The 21409-nt window shown below is 40.1% G+C and overlaps 1 protein-coding gene across 2 annotated transcripts in view; it reads right to left on the bottom strand.

The window, feature by feature from the left end:
- fbxo18 (F-box DNA helicase 1) overlaps positions 1–21409 on the bottom strand; it is an 85654-nt gene that overhangs the window by 53050 nt on the left and 11195 nt on the right. The window contains exons 5-11 of one of the 2 annotated variants that reach the window (XM_084330145.1): positions 10920–11056; positions 7937–8087; positions 7633–7695; positions 7273–7493; positions 6416–6490; positions 6133–6224; positions 863–1031 (exon numbers count right to left, since the gene is read on the bottom strand). In XM_084330145.1, coding sequence (XP_084186271.1) covers positions 863–1031; positions 6133–6224; positions 6416–6490; positions 7273–7493; positions 7633–7695; positions 7937–8087; positions 10920–11056 — 908 coding nt within the window. The remainder of the gene's footprint in view (positions 1–862; positions 1032–6132; positions 6225–6415; positions 6491–7272; positions 7494–7632; positions 7696–7936; positions 8088–10919; positions 11057–21409) is intronic. The other variant, XM_084330146.1, reaches the window with a different exon arrangement.

Here is a 21409-nt window from a genome sequence, read left to right as displayed (position 1 = left end):
AGCTATATCTATATTATAGCTATGGAGACAATAATATGGTAATTAATTTGACAGTCTGTATCTTCCGTCGAACATGCAAAAAATAATAAAAAATTTCATGTATACGTTCGCGCGTTATCCCGTGGTGAATATAAGTATAGTTTCGGAGTGATCCGGGCTAATTCCTGGAAAGCTGAGTTATAGGGCGCTACGTGAATTCTACTAAAAGCATTGGCGTTTCATCCCTGGATACACTACTATTTCCAAATCAAATGTATATAATAGGCATTATGTTTCATCATGAATGCATGAAGGGGGGGGGGGGGTCGTTTCTGATGCTTTGATTGCCAGTAAAGGCATTCGTTTTGAACACTACACACGCGGATCAGCTGGATCGAGATGAAAACATTGCAGGATCAAGCTGGAATTGACGTCAGATAGTCCTTACCTTTGATCGGGGCTATTCCAAAAAGAATTTTCCAATTGTTTGATCGCCATCTGGTCCACGACATAATCTGGCACAACTCATGCATCGAGTGTCCCGGACACTTTTCAATGTGATCAAGTGAACCTGTAGGCTTCCCTGTACTAACATTCTCCACCCGGTGGGATTTAAATGTAACACACGGTCTGGAACAGGGTTTACTGCACTCTCGATACTGCCACCTAGCCGGATCTGGCCGGTACTGCACCCTCTGGGTCCCAGTATGCCTTTTAACGGCAACATACAGGTCCGTGATATTGAATAGAATATTAAAATCGAAGAAAAGCAAAAACGATCCAAAAACGTATATATAATTTTTTTGGCCCTGAACGGTTGGCGAGCAAACACGTATATATACGTGGTTGGCCGTGAAAGAGTTAAGACAGGACCGGGACCAACCTCCAGCCAACGTCTCGGAAGGCCATGGAGTGGACGGTCTTGCAGGCCACGTTGCTAGGGAAACAGCGCTTGGCCTCCACGGCAACGGACTTGTTGAAGGCCACGTAGAGGAAGCGGAGGTGAGGTCTCTGCTGGGCGTACTGCACCAGAGTGGTCGTCTTCCCTGTACCTGCCACACAACAACAACAACAACAACAACAACAACCTTTACCACTCCAGCGCTATATAAAGTTCAAGTTTCAAGTGTTTATTATTTGTCACAACAAAATACAGAATACTTTGATGAAATGCTTGTTTCTGTATGAGCCCCTGAGTGTGCTACATAGAGTAAAAAGAAAGTAAGTAAAAAAGAAAAAAAAGTTATTAAGAAGTAATAAAAAAGTAAGTAAAGTCAATATACATACCGGTATATACAATACAGAGTAAAATGAGTAACAGTGAGGTACAATACAGAAAAGAGATGAGGTACAAAACTTATGGTAGGGTGCAAATGAGGTATGAATGTAGTGCAAAATCAGTTTAATAATAGATAAATGCACCATATCTATTTATTAAAGAGATTTGCACTACATCCATACCTAATTTTTGCATTTAGCATCTTGCCTTTTTTTTACCTCATTGTCTGCATTTTTACTTCATTGTACTTATGTTGTACTTTAGTTTGTATATTGTATATTTGTGTTGGGACTTGATTCCTCTTTTACTTACTTTTTTTTTACTGTATGAAGCACATTCTCAGGAGGCTCATACAGAACCACGCATTTCACTGTAATGTACATGTACTTTATACGTGACAAATAAAAAGCAAACTTGAACTCCACATACAAGAGTTCTCATGCTCTACACCTCCATGGTATGCACTGAGCCTCCCACACTTAACATGGTGTCGACGGTAGTTCAGGGAGAGGATGCCCCCTGGTGACGGTTATGAGAATTTTATTTAATTTCGTTTCAAACCTTCGTTTCAACTACTAAGGTTTACCCTCATTTGCAGCGACGACGGGCTTACAAAACAAGACACGGTTCATCACCAATCTTATTTATATCTTATATATAGGCACAATAAATACGAATATTACACCATAAAAACTAACTGGATAGGTGATGATGATAAATATTTAACTTTAGCTGAAATATTCTAGAATCATTAAGTCTGCTATAAGCCATTCTACCTCTCTCTCGTGTGTGTGTGTGTGTACATTTGATTTTGTAGTAGTGACATGACAACAATCCTGATTCCTGAACCTATTTAATTCAAAAGGAAGATATTGATCTACATATGTACTGTATATATATCATAATTTGTTTATACAATCTTATCATATCTCCAACATAGTGTGGAATGGAGAGATAATACATAATACACATAATAACAAATGGACATTAGCTATAATAGTGATATTTTTATTATATAAGTTTCAACGGCATCAAAATATTAATAAAAAATCATTTTAGAAAGAATTTCCATGTGCTGTCATCTAATATTATATTACATAACTTTTCCTGATATTTTTGGTTTTTGCCTTGTTATCTTCTTAGAACCGGTATCGTGATACTACAACTGTGGTACACTTTAAACACTTTTTATACACCATATTTTATCTATTTATTCTTACAAATTCGCACTACCTCTTTTAAGCATTTTGTGTTTTCTTTTTTGCATTTTGTACATTTTAGTTTTATATTTTGTATAGTGTTTGGTCTTTATTCTTTTTACCTTTTTACTGTATGAAGCACAATCTCAGGAGGCTCATACAGAACCAAGCATTTCACTATAATGTACATGTACCTTATACTGTATGACACACAAAGAAAAAGATGTGAAGTTGGAATCTGATCCTAGACTAGCACAGGTACATATTGAAGGATTTGGGTAGATGTTTGATTTCTTAGAAGATAAAACCATTAAGACAATTATATAGGTCTAAGTTGGGGGGACGACAGTGGCTCAGGAGGTAGAGCGGCTGTCTGGTAATCTGAAGGTTCCCGGTTCGATTCCCGCTCCTCCAGCGTGTTGAAGTGTCCTTGAGCAAGATGCTTCAGGTTGAACTTGAACGAACCCCCTAATTGCTCCCGATGAGCAGGTTGGCACCTTGCATGGTCGCCTCCGCCATTGGTGTGTGAGTGAATGTGTGAATGTAAGGAACAAATTGTAAAGCGCAGTGTAAAGTGTATAAAAGTGCTATATAAATGCACCATTTACCATCTAAGTTCACTTGGGACAAGTATCGGGCCAGAGAAAGAGAGGATATGTGCTCTTCGGTAAGGTATCTCACAGAGAGGACCTGAGGGCAACCTGATCTATTTGTAACATTTCAGTTCATGCCAATAAACCTGTGTTATGAAGAGAATACTGAGAGCATGTGTGTCTTATTTTATCTCAAGGGGAGATTTGATTCGAGTGACTTTTCTTCATCAACAAACCAACACAACCCAGAGTCTGTCCTGAAGGAAGACAGGATCAGTAACATGAATTAAAAGCCAACAAAGTCTAACACTATGGTTCCAGAGGGTAGGGTCTTCACCGTTGCACCATCATTGTGTATTGACCTCGTCTACTTTACCATGACCATGTCTATTTTACCATGACCTTGTCTATTTTACCTCATCTATTTTACCATGACCGTGTCCATTTTGCTGCTATCTATTTTATGCTCATTTAATATTTATTTTATGTCTGCACTTTATGCATTGATCTGCCAATTTTGTGCTATTTTTCTTTTACTGCTGTGAAGGACTTTGGGCTGCAAGTCTTGTATGAAAGATGCTACAAATAACGTTCATTATTATTATTATTATGTATTTATTTTCCTCTTCGTCTTAACTCAATCAGCGCCAGAGGTCGCTGTTTACCGTGTGGTAAGAAGGCCACCGCTTTAAAGAATAGGAATACATGGCAGTGTTTGCAGGGCTCAAACTATATTAAATATCATAGCTATGGATATAATACTATTGCCCATTTGACATCGAGTATCTATCGTTCAATTTGTGAAAAAGAAATAATTTTTTCATCCATACATTCCCGTTTTATACCGTGGTGAATATGAGTATAGTTTTAGAGTAATCCTGTCTAATCCCAGAAAACGACACTATGCAGCGTTTAGTGCATTTCACTCAAAACTGTGCTGTTTCTCGCCTGTATCAACAATAAATCTGAAATCAACGCTATATTATCGGTATTATGTTTCATCATGAATGCATGAAAGGATGGGGGGGGGGGGGGGCGTCGTTATCTGATCGCCATTCCAAGTATTGATGTAGATCGTGTTGCCAACATAATCCAACAAAGAACATGAACCGGGAATGCTGGATTCTCCTCAACCATGCATTATAAATGCTTGTCCTGCCCGACAAGGAAAACCCGGACCGGACTTTTTAGATCGACGCACAGACCAAGCCAGAGAGTTTCCAAGGATGTGCAATACCGGCCGCAGGCAGCAGGCGGCGGTATTGGACGTTTGCTATCTCAGAGTCATTCCCAATGATAACACAGGCTCCCTCGCAGTGTTAATTTTAGCAGCTATTTTCATTTTAGTTTTAGTCTTAGTCATGTGTCAAGTGCTCCTTTTTTGTTTATCATATTTAGTCATCTGCATTTATTTTTCATTTAGTCAGTTTTAGTCAGCTAAATGTCTGAGCATTTTAGTCTTAGTCAGTGTTAGTCTCGATTTTGTCTTTGTCTAGATTTAGTCGCAGAAAACTGATGATTTTTGTCTAGTTTTCGCTAATGAAAAAAAGGCATTTTATATTTTTATATTGTAAATAATGCAATTCTATTTATTAAGTATAGTCTAGCCAAAACCCTATCAGCTGATTCACAATAAGTTCAGTAGAAGGCTAGAAGCCCAATAGTAACCAAACATTCCTTGAAATGGTCAATAGATTCAGAAATAGTCAGACATGGAATGGAACATATTCTGATTTAAATAGCTTTTTTTTTTTTTTTTACCAACAAAGCAACATTAGGATAGTTTAAATACACAGTACACACTGATTGCAATTCTCACTGGGACCTACTGTACAAATTTCACACATGTCACACACACATTCCCTTTTGTCCGTCGAGTCGTACCGTAGATCGCTGACGTCACTTTAAACTTAAAACTTAAAATGGCATCAGAGCATTCGGCTAACACAACATTAGCTTAGCGAACCTGCCACCGCACTTCTATGTGCATAAAGTGTGGTAACAAAATATCACAGCCCCTAAGACTGGGAGCGTTCTAACTCTACTGAGCATGTACCCAACGTTATATGAAAAATAAAAAGGCATTACGATGTTTTAGTGTGCTTCAAGTGCTAAAGGGATTCATAACAACTTATAGCAGGGTCAATCTCAGTGTTAGTACTCGTCCGTTTCTTTTCTTTTCATACCAACATTACCTTTTTAAGTGAACGTGGTCTTGTCCTTGTTGTATCCATGTGTAATGTTGATAGTAGTGGGTGTACACAGATGAAAGAGAGCAAGTCTGTGTCTGGGATATAGGTCCCGACTCCCAGGCTATTAGCTATTAGCTCTTGAAAGTATTCTGTACTTCTGTATGACAACTATTAAAGAAACTTGAAACTTCTGGCAGCCTAGCCATCCTCTCAGCCTCCGTCGTCTTAAATGCTATGTTCTTTTGGTAGAACTGTTCGGCTGCCGCAGGAGTGTTGAGAGAGTAGCAGATTCCGTTCATGGTTATTGGTATAAGCTGTAGTCACGAGAGACCTGGGACGCGTTTTTTAGCCTCACGTATGTAGCTTGGCTTTTAGCCATAAACACTGCAGAGCTTACCCCGGAAACGGAAATGGGAAATGCTGAAATAATAACGTGAATTATTCTAAAAGTTATAAAAATGTTGTCTCATCTTGTTTTAGTCAACATAAATTAAGAGAGAATCCGTCATGGTTTTTGTAAACTCCATTTTTGTGTCCTCAGTTGTGGTCAACGATATTTAATTAATTATTTAGTCACGTTAGTGTCACATGATCAACATTAACGTGACATCACGTCTCGTTGTCGTCGTGGGAAAAAGCTTCGTTGACGAACATCTTTCGTCATAATTTTCGTTGACAAAATTAACACTGCTCCCTCGATGGATTATGAATGGGAATATCGAATAAAATAAATAACGATAGAAAACCCGACTTTTCTCGGATTTGGCGCTCAACCGTCAGCGAATTAACCCGACTTTATTCGTGAGTGGCGTCCAATGAGTTAATATCAACTTCATGTTATGGTCTAGCGGGGCACGTCGCTCCGCCCTACAGGTGGGTGGTGTCGCTACCTGCGAAGGCCATGACTTTAGCCAGATGGTTGCTCTGTATGTCGTGGTTGAGGATCTGCTGCTGCTCGTGGGTCGAGCGGAAACGGGGCATCCTGTCAACAACAACAACAGGAAGTCAGCAGTCACAATAAACCTAAATTCTACAGGCTCCGACATGGGGCTTTTGCATATATCACAATTAGTGGATGGAATATGCAGAAAACGCATGTTATTCCGATGTAGATCATATTGGACTGCACTGATGGAAGTGTGATATCAAACCATTTCAAATGGAGATGCTCACCCGTCCTGACCGACGCCGGCAGAGGAGGGAGCGTTCTCCATCAGGTGAAGAACGTAGTAGATGTTGTAGTGTAGTCTGCAGAGAGACAGTGATGAGACCGATAGAGGCCAGAGGACACAGTGATGAGACAGATAGAGGCCAGAGGACACAGTGATGAGAGAGATAGAGGACAGAGTGATGAGAGAGATAGAGGACACAGTGATGAGAGAGATAGAGGACAGAGTGATGAGAGAGATAGAGGACAGAGTGATGAGAGACAGAGAGGACACAGTGATGAGAGAGATAGAGGACACAGTGATGAGAGAGATAGAGGACAGAGTGATGAGAGAGATAGAGGACACAGTGATGAGACAGAGAGAGGACACAGTGATGAGACAGAGAGGACAGAGTGATGAGACAGATAGAGGCCAGAGGACACAGTGATGAGAGAGATAGAGGACACAGTGATGAGAGAGATAGAGGACAGAGTGATGAGAGAGATAGAGGACACAGTGATGAGACAGAGAGAGGACACAGTGATGAGAGATAGAGGACACAGTGATGAGACAGATAGAGGACAGAGTGATGAGACAGATAGAGGACACAGTGATGAGAGACAGAGAGGACACAGTGATGAGAGACAGAGAGAGGACACAGTGATGAGAGATAGAGGACAGTGATGAGAGATAGAGGACACAGTGATGAGAGAGAGAGGACACAGTGATGAGAGATAGAGGACAGTGATGAGAGATAGAGGACACAGTGATGAGAGATAGAGGACACAGTGATGAGACAGATAGAGGACACAGTGATGAGACAGATAGAGGACACAGTGATGAGAGAGAGAGGACACAGTGATGAGAGATGGCTGTGTTCACCTGTTACTGAGCAGGACGTTGTTCCTCATCATGGCGAGCAGGAACATGGCCATCTCACAGAGGAACTCCGTGATGGCAGTGGTGGACATGCAGACCCTGAGGTGAGACACCAGGGACTGCACGTCCTCCACACCCTCGCTGATCAGCAGGATGACGGCCATCGCAGCGTACGGGTGGGGACCTTGGAATGGGGCGGGGTTTATTTGTTCCCCCACCCAATTCTGTTAATTAGATTAGATTAAAATGTATCGTCATCATGCTGCACAAGTACAGTACAACGAAAATATGTTTGGCAGAGTGCAATTTCACATCATACAAGCAAAAAAAATAAAAAACACATAGCGATACTGAACTGGCTACTTTCAATCCTTGCGCGTTCCATACAAGCTCTCGCCAGACGCACCAAGCTCCCGGTAGCCCCGACTTGAATACAAAAACATTTAATATATTTAATAATATTTCACCTCCCGACAGCCGGGCTGCCCCCCCCCCCCAAAAATGTATACCTTTGCTAATTAAATGTAAGAATTTTAATACATGTTAAGGCCTAAATTGAGAATTATGACTTTAAGTTACTTTAATTATGATATTTAAGACTTTTTAATACCCCACAGATACCCTGATTAAAGTATAAGAGACAGAAAATGTGTTTGTGTCTGCGCACCTCAACGCCAAGGCCTGCAAGCTCCTGTATATCAGGCCTTGGGAGCCGGAGGCAGGCTTCAGCCTGGGGACACAGACGGTGTCTCTTCACACACTGCAGGACGTCCTCTGGTCTCAGCCGACTGTCACTGGTCTGATGGTGGGCCATCATACTGGAAGGGGAGCACACACACATTAATATGACCTCATTCAACACTACACCCCCCCCCCCTGTATTGCACATTGCATTTTACCCACTGCTAATTATTGCACATTAAGTGTAAACAATATAATTAACTCTGAGTATGCGCATATGAGCAAGTAGGCAGTGTAAATAAGTCAAGGTGCAGATGAGGGTATGTATGCCCTCTCGGTTCAATTTGCATTAAAATAAATATAGTTACATACAGTAAGTAGGTATATAGAAAGATTGTATGAAGGTACTGTATATTCAGACAGATATAGTCACATATAACATATGCAGTAAATATTTTATATATATATGTAATAAAAAAAATATATATATTAAATTATTTACTGCACATGCAACCTGTTAAGCTGTAAGGTCCCCTTATAAGGGGACCCTGCTTTTCTTTATCATAAGTCGATCAATAGCGACCGTATTAGATCCCCATGTGGGGTATCATTGGAAAGCCACACTCATTGGCTGTCCAAAGATTTTCGAGATCACCAAATGATTGACGGAGCTAGAGCCCCGGGAGTCGGGTGGTAATGTGTACTTTGGCGCACACCTCACATATCGGCATGTAACTCGAGAACCGCTGAACGGATTTTGTCACCTGAAAGGGCAATCGACAGGCAACAAATAGGGCTTTAATTCTATATATATTAGACTAATCGAAAACCAATGTAAACAACAACAAACCAAAAAAAGAAAAAAAGAAAAAACGTTTTTTTTTTTTTTTTTTTTTATTACCTATCTTTGTGAAAGTGGCTTCTCAGCTCTGGTCCAGCTGAAGACAGAGCAGAGGAACAGATTGGACATTGAGCATGACCTCAGAGTTGCTTGTCTACCATCACCCCAGACTTTGAGACTCTTGTTAGGACCAAACAACAACATCATAACATGATGATCCCATAGCAAATTAAAATAATGACTCATGAAACATTTGAATTTGGATCTTTAAGCCACTTTAAATGAAAATGTATTTGAAGAACAATACAGCAATCACTCATAACAAGATAAATAAATTAAATAATACAAATTAAAGTGGAAGTGTACTTTAAATAACTTTTGTTTGCTGTGTGTGAGAGGAGTCCGTGTGTGTGTGTATGTGTGTGTGTCTTACTCTGATCGCTGTGTGAGTGAGAGGAGTGTGTGTACTGTGTAATTTGTGTGTGTCTTACTCTGATCGCTGTGTGAGTGAGAGGTGTGTACTGTGTAATTTGTGTATGTGTGTGTGTCTTACTCTGATCGCTGTGTGTGAGTGAGAGGAGTGTGAATGTGTGTGTGTCTTACTCTGATCGCTGTGTGTGAGAGAGAGGAGTGTGAATGTGTGTGTGTCTTACTCTGATCGCTGTGTGTGAGTGAGAGGAGTGTGTATGTGTGTGTGTCTTACTCTGATCGCTGTGTGTGAGTGAGAGGAGTGTGTATGTGTGTGTCTTACTCTGATCGCTGTGTGTGAGTGAGAGGAGTACGTGTGTAATGTATTGTGTGTCTAGTCTGATCATCATCTCCTGCAGGGGAACAATGTTTTCAATGTCCAAAATTTGCTATGGGATCATCATGTTATGATGTTGTCTGGAACCCTGAGAAGCCACTCTCACAAAGATAGGTAGTGCACAAAATTTTTTTTTTTTTTTTTCTTTTTTTTATGACTAATCGACGCAACAATTTCTCGTCAACGATTTTTTTATAATCGACGTCGTCGATTATGTCGACTAATCGTTGCAGCCCTGATATATATATAGTATTAAAATAAATGCACACCCGAGCCGCTAGAGGTCGGCAAAGTGGCGCGTTGCGAATCGTCCTCATGAGGGCTCACATGTGGATGTTAACACATTCGGGGCCAGCCATTAGACGGGCCCCACTCTAGGAAGGCCAGCTTTCCATTACAAACGTTCACTGTGCATCACGTTGTTTGTAGAGCTAAATCTATAATTTATATTATAGCTATGGATCCAATATCATTGTCAATTGACAGTATGAACCTTCCATTCAATATGCCATAAAGAAATAACTTTTCCATCAATACGTTCCCGTTTTATACCGTGGTGAATATGAGTGTTATTTCGGAATGATCTGGGATAATTCCTGTGAGGCTATTTATAAGGCGCAACGCTACTAACGTTAAATCCATTGGCGTTTCATCCACACACACGCTAGAGTTAAAAATCCAAATGCATATGATCGGTATTACGTTCCATCATGAATGCATGAAAGGGGGGGGGGGTCGTTTGTGATTAATTGATTGCCAATAATGGCATTCGTTATTACCACAACATAGGCTGAGCAGGGGGATGCCTATGAAATCCTTGCATGATCAAGCTGAAATTGATGTTAAATTGTCCTTACCTGTGGCCGGTCGGATTCCAAAACGAATATTCCAATATATATATATATATTTTTTATACACTTTTTCTCCTCCTTTTTTCAAATGTTCTCCCATCCCAATTTAGCCGTGCCAATTCTCCCCTCCCCTGTCTTGATCGTTGCTTGCATGTGCTAACACTGCAGTGCCAATTGTGTTAGTAGGGACGACTGACCAAGCCGGAGGTACCGCTGACAGCTGGAATCGATGCCAGAGTCTCTGCGGTGGTAGGCAAGTGCTTAGTCCACTGCGCTACCCAGCCGCCCCCAGACACAATATTTCTGACACTGGGAATACATACCCCCAGGTCCCTAGATGTTCCTAGATACCAAGAACATGCTAATTGAACTTGTAGAAGTGGAGCAATCTTCCATTTACACATTTTCTGAAAATAGGGCTACAGCTTAACAGGTATATCATCAAATACTCTTGTTACACGAGCAGACTTACACGACCAGGTGGAGCATATAGCTGTCGGTCCTGCTGGAGCCCAGCATGCCGTTGTCTTCCAGGACTGATCTGAGGTCAGCCGAGGTGAGCTTCTCCTTCATCAGGTACCGGTAGTATTTCTTCTTACAGGGGACAAACTGCACATCATGGGACACAACAAGGACACGATCAGGTTTAAAATCACTGGTAACTAACCACAACCCCTACGTCAAGGGGTTCCCATGGCAAAATGGGGAATAGTTCAATTTCCCCAACTATTATATTCAACAACTACCTCGATTTCACTCTGTCCTCTGAGTATCTACCCACCTAGCAGGGGTGTGAATAACCAGAGGCCCTACAATTCGATATTATCACAATACTAGAGCAGTGTTTCCCCTATATGCATTCAGCAGCGGCGCTGCTGAATTAGGACCGCCGCTGCTATGAACTAGACCAGGGGTCGGCAACCTGCGGCCTCGAGGCCGCATGCGGCTATTTAGCCAATCAGCTGCGGCTCCCTGGCCCAAAAAAAAAAAGAAGATTTTTTTTTTTTTTTTACTTTTTTTTTCTCTTATTTTGGAGATCGATGTCATACTGTGACACTGAAATGAAAAAATATTTCATCAACTAAGATATTTAGTCAACAAAAGGCTTGCCTGTATGCCTGATATGTGGTGCGAAATTTATAGATTTTCCACAAATAAGGGAAGGACTCTAATAGAGCTGCATAGTTCAGGGTTTTATTTCAAAGTAGGTCTACAGATGTCAGTGTTTTTTCTCCTTTTCTGTGTTTTATTTAAAAGTAGGTCTACACATGGTAGTCTTTTTTCAAAGTGGACTACTTTTTATTTGATAAATGTTCCACAAATAAGGGAAGGACTCAAATATACCTGAATAGTTCAGGGTTTTATTTCAAAGTCGGTCTACAGACACCAGTGTTTTGTCTCCTCTTCTGTGTTTTATTAAAAAATAGGTCTACACAGCCAGTATTTTTTCTCCTCTTCATAAGAGTTTGAGGTTTTCCTTTGTTATAACAGGTAAAAACAGCAATTAAAAAGTCAAAATGTTTCTTTTTGTTGCTTTATAATCCCATTAATGCAACAAACTGTGTGCTATAAGTATAAAGTATAATAAATCGCAAATTACTTTGGGTATGCAATTGTCAGGTATTTTATGCTAAATGTGGGGTATGCTTGGGGATATATAAAACGTTATACACTGTGTTATCTTCATTTTAAGGGTAAATAGGTTGTGCGGCTCCCTGAGCATTTTATTTTGTGGGACGGGGGAAAAGTGGCTCTTTTGATACTAAAGGTTGCTGACCCCTGAACTAGACTATTAAAAGAAATTATAATAATAATATTTTATTTTTATTATTATTTATTTGTATCATTTCATTTGGGCTGTGGGGGGTGCTTAATGTAAAAGACTGACCTGAGGAAAAGGCTGCAGGGAGAAAGCACTGCAGTCTAGTCGATTTTGTGTTTTGAGCACAAAGTTCATCATAGATCTAGCCTCTTTATTTTGCTCTCAAAGTGCACCAGATTGATGCATTTAACTTAAACATGAAAAAGGTTTTCAGGGGAAACACTGTAGTCACGATATATTGCATTTTATTACCTTTATTTCTTTTTTACTACAAATTATGTCCCAACCGGATAACTTGTCTGCAATAAAAAAATATATATATACACGTTAACTAATTTGTTTTATGTAATAAGATAATGTTTTCAGTCTGTTCACCTCATTCCAATCATTTTTATTGCAGTAAAATGGGATTGTCAAGCTAAACATATATATATATATTAGGGCTGTCCCCGACTAAGGATTTGGATAGTCGACTATGATTGGACGAAAAATTATTGGTCGAATATTAGTTGACGATGAAAAAATATATATTTGAAAAAAATAAATATAATTATTATTATTCTTTTTTTCATTCCATTTGGGCTGTGGGGGTGCTTAATGTCTGAAGGAGTCAACGGAAGGTTTCTTGTCCTCTGCAAAAGCATGCAATTGGTCCACTGATGGATACATCTTGATATTTGTCTAGTCTAGTGTGTTCATTAGATGGGTGAAATCCTCTTTCAGTGCCTCTGTGCCTGTTTTCTTAGGCAGTTAGCCTCTGGTATGCATGCCATTAGCGTTAGCCACGCTTCTAGGCCTCTTTTCTTTTGGAAAGAATGATAGAAAAAATATATATAATAATAATAATAATAATAATAATAATAATAATAATAATAATAATAATAATAATAATAATAATAATAATAATAATAATAATAATAATAATAATAATAATAATAATATTTAAAAATATATATATATACATATTTTTTTTGTATTCGACTAAGAGGTTGGCAGTCGACTACGGCTCCTTTCGATCGATGTCAACTATTCGACTAATAGGGGTCAGCCCTAATATATATATATATATATACATATACATACCGTATTAGGCCTGTCCCCGACTAAGGATTTGTATAGTCGACTTTGATTGGCCAGAATGTGCCGATAGTCGACTGGCAGTCGACTACCCCCCCAAATGCAAATAAAAAAGTCATTGGGGGGGGGATCATTCCATTTGGGCTGTAGGGCGTGCTTAACACTTTGAGTGCCAGCGACGAGATTTATCGTTAGTTCATGCCAACCGTTGAGTGCCAGCGACGATAAATCTCGCTTTTCTTTTTATTATTAGCGATTTGAATTCATATTTCATCAATCTAGTCTCACGTTAGTGCTGCAAACTCTCTCTGAGCTCCATTGGGAAAATACCGCCCCCTATCGTCTCTCCCTGTTGTACTGCACCCCATTGGATTAGACTGAATGAAACACATGGGGGGGGGATCCAGCTTCCTCATTTTACTTCTCGGGGCAAGCCACCCGAGAGGATCCAAGTCATTTCCGAGCCCAAAAACAGCGTGGAATACATATTTCCAGTATCCAGCATTGGATCAATAAACGCGATCGATATTTGGAATGGCGATCAGGAATTGGAATAATCTTTTTGGAGAACATCTGATCTGAGGTAAGGAATCTATTTTACCAATCTTAGGATAATCAGAACTTTTTTCACAGAGATATCAGCGTGTGCCATATGTGTGTGTGTGTGTGTGTGCGATCAGGAAATAAGAGATTCGATTTTTCAGCCCGCTTATATAGCGTGCATAAGTAAACATATACTATCGATAATCTAGCGTTTATTTGAAAACTATTCATAAATAGGCCGAAAAATTACAACATTTTGTGTATTCCAGAATATTCCAGTAAAGGGCGTTTATCACAGAATCTTTATATTTTCCTGAAACTCTCAAAAAACGAGTTTTTCAATAAAACGGAAATTAACCGATTAAAAAACAATCCTTTTTGACAATGTTGACTGCAAACAAGTCATTGATAAGCGACGGCCAGATTAGACACATAGCCATAATTTAAGACATAGTTTATGCGTTTGCAAATATGAGAGCTCCATCATTGAAGTGGACGCTGGCATACGGAGCCCTTTAGCACTCCGCATGGCTGGCATCCAAAGTGACTGAAGGAGTCGACTGAAGGCTTCTTGTCCTCTGCGAAAGCATGCAATTGGTCCACTGATGGATACATCTTGATATTAAGTCTAGTGTGTGAAATCCTCTTTCAGTGCCTCTGTGCCAGTTTTCTTAGGCAGTTATAGCCTTGCTGGTATGCGCGCGTTTAGCGTTAGCCATGCTTCTAGGCCTCTTTGCTTTTGGAAAGAATGATTAAAAAAAAAATATATATATATATATATTAAACTAGATAGGACTCGTGCACATCTGGTTGGACCCCGACTGGAGGTGCAGGTCAGCGCAAGAGAGATAAATAAACTAAAAGGAGAAAACCTTCAAAGGAAAGAAGGGACCGCACACTCCACAGGACTATGCATAGCACCTGCATAGCACCTGAGGAAGCGACAGCGAAACGCGTTGTGCAAACAATAAATAAGCAAAAACGAGTCCTGTGGAGTGTGCGGTCCCTTCTTTCCTTTGAAGGTTTTCTCCTTTTAGTTATATATATATATATATATATATATTAAGGCTGAGCCCGAATGTTTTTTTTGTATGTGTCTATTCATTCTGTTTAAACCAATGGGGTTTTTCTTCACAGTTGCCGATAAAGATTAGGCTACACTAATATTATAGTATTAAAAAAAACTGCCAAGTTATATTCATTAAAGAAAGTTGATTTAATAAAAAAAGAAAGACTCATTTAATCAGATCACTTTATTCAAATTGAGGATTTAGTTTGAGGATATTTATAAAAATAAAAATAAAAAGAATTTATTTTGAAAATAAATATTTTTAATTAAAAGATTTTTTTTAATTAAAAACGAAGGTTCGAACATTCGTTCGAAAAACCCTGACGAAGTTCGAATCCCAAAAACAGGCTTCGGGGACAGCCTTAATATATATATATATATATATATATATATATATATATATATATATATATATATATATATATATATATATATATATAATAATTATTTGTTTGCATTCAACTAAGAGGTTCCTTTCGATCGATTAGTCGACTATTCAAGGTCAGCCCTAATACATACACATCCGCCACCTTCTAAACTAAATCTAAAAACTAAATAAATCTACAGAATGGGAAATAAAGTATACATTTGTGGGTCACTGACATGAAAAGGTTTGAGAAGCACTGTCCGTGTTGCCACCAGCCATCTTCAATATACCTCCTTAAATTCCACCAGCCATCTTTCAATACACCTCCTTAAATTCCACCTGCCATCTTCAATATACCTCATTAAATTCCACCAGCCATCTTCAATATACCTCCTTAAATTCCACCAGCCATCTTCAATATACCTCATTAAATTCCACCAGCCATCTTCAATATACCTTCTTATATTCACAACAAGGAGATCTGCACAGATGCTCTTTTTCAGGAACGCCCTGCTTCACATTCACACAGTTCCATTCACACCTGGCATGGTCGCCTCCGACGTCTGTGTGTGAATGTGTGAGTGATGTGAGGAACAAAATTGTAAAGCGCTTTGGATAAAAGAGTTATATAAATGCACCATTTATTTACAATTTTTATCTTTTTCAAGTGGAAAAGCAAACACTTACATGAGCGCTGGGCGGAGGAGGTTATGGCAATCCTATGATTCATATGGACTTAAAATACCCGTTCTGTGGCTTCAACCACAAATTCATTTTTTTATACGAATTCCCCTCATGTGAACACTCGGTATGCGGTCGGAGTGGTCAGTGGAGGAGATCATTTTTTACTTTTTACCCAGAGGCATTTTTTTTGCCTGGTCTGAACTAGTGATGGGACACGAGTAATGTTTTCCCAGACAGAGTACTCTCATGAATTACTTGAGTCGTGTAAATGTATTTTCACAAGGTTTTTGTGCGGAGTCACACACACACTACAGTCACACACACTACAGTCACACACACACTACAGTCACACACACACACTACAGTCACACACACTACAGTCACACACACACACACTACAGTCACACACACACACACTACAGTCACACACACACTAGTCACACACACTAGTCACACACACTACAGTCACACACACACACTACAGTCACAAACACACTAGTCACACACCCGCTAGTCACACACACACACTAGTCACACACACTACAGTCACACACACACACACTACAGTCACACACTAGTCACAGGGGAGGAAACTAACGTTTTGGCTTACCAGCCAACTGGCGAGTATCTGATTTTTTTTACCAGCCAAACAGATTTTTTACCAGACAAAAAAAATCGCTAATTGTGATAATTACTTCTTTGTATGTCTTTGTCTAAATTGATTTTCAATCATAGTAAAATAATCACACCGTGTCTCTACTCTTTAAAATATTTATTAGCATAAAACATTAATCTCTACTCTTCACAATATTAGCATAAAACATATTAACATGAAAGAGGTATCTATTCGGGACTGGGTTGGGCTGAACTGGGCAGTGAAAGATGCTGGGTTGGACTGGGTTGGGCAGTAAAAGAAAAAAACCGAAGTATGTTGTGAAGTGTATAGATAGATGTGAAATGTATAGATGTAGCAGTAGTCTATCTGTATGTCATATGTTATGATGAATTGAAAATGGGGGACCCTGATGTAAACAAGACGAAAGTCTTTCTCTGGGCTGCATCCCCTTAACAATTGTGTGTATTGAGCCGTACTGTATTGTACCCATTCTGCAATCTGTTAATAAAGTTTTCAATCAATCAATCAAGTTAACTTTGAACCTCGGTTGTCAAGCCTCGTCAATGTTGTGTAATGCATCTGGGTAGGCACACTGTGCCTTTAAGACAGCACGGTGGTCTTACGACAGTGCTGTGAAGTACCGTCAAGTGTTGTGGTAACGTCAGTTGGGTTGGTGTGCTGTTGTGCACAGTGCACTGGTTGAGCTTAGCTAGCCCCTTTCGTGACTGCGATGTGCAAGCCAGGGGCTTTTGAGCATGAAATAAAATGTCTAACCTTATCACACACACTACAGTCACACACACACACACTACAGTCACACACACTAGTCACACACACTACAGTCACACACACACACTAGTCACACACACGCTACAGTCACACACACACTATAGTCACACACACACTACAGTCTCACACACGCTACAGTCACACACACGCTACAGTCACACACACTACAGTCACACACACTACAGTCACACACACTACAGTCACACACACGTACAGTCACACACACACTACAGTCACACACACACTACAGTCACACACACACTACAGTCACACACACACTACAGTCACACACACACTACAGGGCTGTACAGTGCGACGAGTACATCGCTAATCGTGTTCAGCAGGTGAAGACGGAGAACATCTTGTCTGACCCTCTCAACATCTTTAAAGGGGTGCCTCAGGGCTCCATCTTGGGTCCCTTGCTGTTCTCTGTCTACATCAACGATGTAGCCAAGGCTGCTGGAAATTCACAGATCCATCTATACGTTGACGACACCATCTTGTACTCAGCAGGCCCTTCACTCCACTCTGCGGCATCCACTCTTCAAATTAGCCTTACCTCTATTGAACAGTCCTTTCACAGTCTCCACCTTCTTCTCAACTCCAAGAAGACTAAATGTATGCTCTTTAACAGAAAGCATGACACTGCTAGCACCCCTAAAATCACCTGTGCCGACGGCTCAGAGCTGGAGTTTGTTACCTTGGCCTCTGGCTAGACTCATCCCTTTCCTTCTCTACTCACATAAAACACCTGCAGGCCAAAGTCAAAGCTCGTCTGAGCTTCCTGTACCGCAACAAAGCTTCCTTCACCCGCTCGGCCAAACACACTCTTGTCAAGATGATCATCCTCCCTATATTTGCTTATGGCGACACCATCTATAGAATGGCATCCCAGCGTGCCCTCAGAAAACTCGACATACTCCATCATTCCGCCATCCGTTTTGCCACTAGTGCACCCTTCACCACTCACCATTGTGACCTTTATAACCTGGTGGACTGGACATCTCTTCACAGCAGAAGGCTTCTTCACTGGCTTCAAATAATTTACAAAACCATACTTGGTAAAACACCTCTCTACCTCTCCTCCCTTCTGCACGTCTCCACTTCTAACTACAGCCTAAGGTCCAGCAACTTCATCAAACTCACCATCCCTAAAGCCTGCACGGTTTCTGGACGCAACGCCTTCCGATTTGCTGCTGCATCTGACTGGAACACATTACAAAACACCCTTAAACTCACTGCCCTCACATCGCTCACTGCTTTTAAACAAAATCTGCAACAGATCTTAACCGACTGTTGCACCTGCTGACTGCCTCCCAATCGGACGCATAACCCTCAGACAATTCTCTCCTCCCCCTAAGCCCCCTCACCTACCTCCCTCCCTCTCCCCCTTTCTTCTCTCTCTCTCCCTCTGGTTCTCGCTCTCCCTCTGGTTCTCACTCTTCCTTTCTCTTTTTCCCTCTCTCCCTTTCATTCTCTCTCCCTTATTTATTGTTGTCCTTGTATACTATTGCTAGTCATTTTGTATTTTATTTACTTGTATGCATGTACATAACCTTGTTTTTGTTACAGCCTCCCACCCCCCCTTCCCACAAAAGGCCTTTGCTTTTTGGACAGGCTGCTTTTGTATATAAGAATTTGTTCTTAATTGCTTGCCTGGATAAATAAAGGTAAAAAAAAAATTAAAGATAATAATAATATTGCGAGTGGAAAATAATATTTGGGGGCAACCTTGCGAGTAGTGATTTTCAACCCTTTCATTCGCATTTCACTCCTAAATTAATCCATACAAATTGGATAAAAAAAATAGTAAAACATTAGCCTACAACCAGGGCGACATAATGTTGCGGTGCTATGAAAAAATCTGTCTGCGATGAATGAATTTACTGCGTAGGGGGGTACTGCCTGTGTGAAAAAAATACCGTAAGAGCGATGGCCACATACAGGTCAATTAAACCTTTTTGATTAGAGTCTTTCCTTCGAGCTAAGTTGAACTGAACATTTCACTGTCAAAAGCGCAAACTTAAACAAGTCGATTCTAATGTGTTTGATTCGATGCATCGATTTGAATATGTTAGAATCGATTATAATCAAAATTAATCAAAATTTAAAAAAGAAAGTTTATTTTTATTTTTTTATGTTTATTTTTTGTGTGTATTGTTTTTATTGACCTATAGTCCATTCATGCTTAGTGAATCAGTTCCCCCAGCCACATTTGTGTATTCAAAATTTTCTGGGGAATTAACCGATAGAAAATGTATCGAAAATGTATCGAATCGAATCGTGGCCAATGAAGAGATTTCATGATGCATTGAATCGTTGCCTGAAGAATCGTAATCAAATCAAAGTGAGGTTGAATCGTTACACCCCTAACAAATACCGTAGTAGGCCTCTCAATTCTTATAAAAAAAGTCCCGGATATACATAAACATTAATTGGCATAATAATCGTGCGTGTGGCCTGAAGTGAGTGTGAAGTGAATCTGGGCCACGCTATTCTACTTGGTAGTTGTAGTCTATCGTGCGATAAAGACCATGTCCCTGTCTGCATAGAGTCCATACACCCAACACCAAATCCCATAATTCCTAGCGAACAATCTAAACGAAACTCTGTGAGATGAAAATGAATGTGGCCTATTGCATCGCCAAAGAAGAACTTCCTTTCAATAAGTTTAAGCCGCTAATTTTGCTCTGCAAGAAGAACGGAGCGGATATCAGTCCATCTTATAACAACCACGTCCGATGTGGAGAGATGATAAGAGTAACTTGTAACTTGGGGTGGCTACGTGGCGTAGTGGGCAAGGCGCTCGCCATGAATACTGGAGACGCTGGGCTCGCCTGTTCGAGCCCAGCGCTCCACATTGCTTTCAGTTTAGCTGGTCGTCCGTACTAATACACATTGGCCGTATTAGGGGGTGGGAAACTGATGGGTGGGGATCGGGCGTTGTGGACAGCGACTCCTACAGGTCGGTTGGTCCGCCTGCGCAGTAGAATCAGGAAGTGTCTGGGGCAGCGTGAGCCTCCCACGCGTTACTCCTCGCCACTGAGAGATCGAGCTGCGCAGGTGAAAAGATGCGACTGCTGTTACCTCAAGTACCGGAGGGGACTTGTGCTATGTATGACTTAGTCCACATTGCAGCCGGCTTGTGGGAGGCAAGAAACAGCGTTCGTGACAGGGGAGGGTTGAATTGGATGATACGAAATTGGGATGGGAGAAAATATAGAAAATGGAGAAAAAGTGGATTAAAAAAAAAAAAAAAAAAAAAAAAAAAAAAAAGAGTAACTTGTAACTTAATTAATGTTGGACTACGCACCTCTCTGAGCGCACCCTTTTTCTACTTACGAGAGATGATAAGAGACCATAGCCGATTAAATTAAGTCGGATCTGGCAGTGATGATTGACGGGGACACGGACACGTCTAACAAATGTCAGCCATGTATTAGGTGAGTAGCCCACTATTAGGACGTTTTTCAATACTTAAATACTGTCTACGTAAATTTCCCTCCGGGGATCAATAAAGTATCAACCTATCTATCTATCTAATAACGAGACAATATGCAAATAAGATAATTGTCACGGTTCCTCGTATGAAAGTGGCTTGAAACTTACTGCTGGTAAAATCACTGTTTATTTCTCGTTTTGCATAGTATTACATTCCTCTTCTATAAACAATCAAAGTCCTACCGTAAGAGCGATGGCCACATACAGGTCAATTAAACCTTTTTGATTAGAGTCTTTCCTTCGAGCTAAGTTGAACTGAACATTTCACTGTCAAAAGCGCAAACTTAAACAAGTCGATTCTAATGTGTTTGATTCGATGCATCGATTTGAATATGTTAGAATCGATTATAATCAAAATTTATAAAAATTTAAAAAATAAAGTTTATTTTTATTTTTTTTATGTTTCTTTTTTGTGTGTATTGTTTTTATTGACCTATAGTCCATTCATGCTTAGTGAATCAGTTCCCCCAGCCACATTAGTGTATTCAAAAATT

Source organism: Notolepis coatsorum, assembly GCF_963971535.1.
Source record: "Notolepis coatsorum genome assembly, chromosome: 15".
Classification (NCBI taxonomy): Eukaryota; Metazoa; Chordata; class Actinopteri; order Aulopiformes; family Paralepididae; genus Notolepis; species Notolepis coatsorum.
This window is presented reverse-complemented; position numbering and strand designations above follow the sequence as displayed.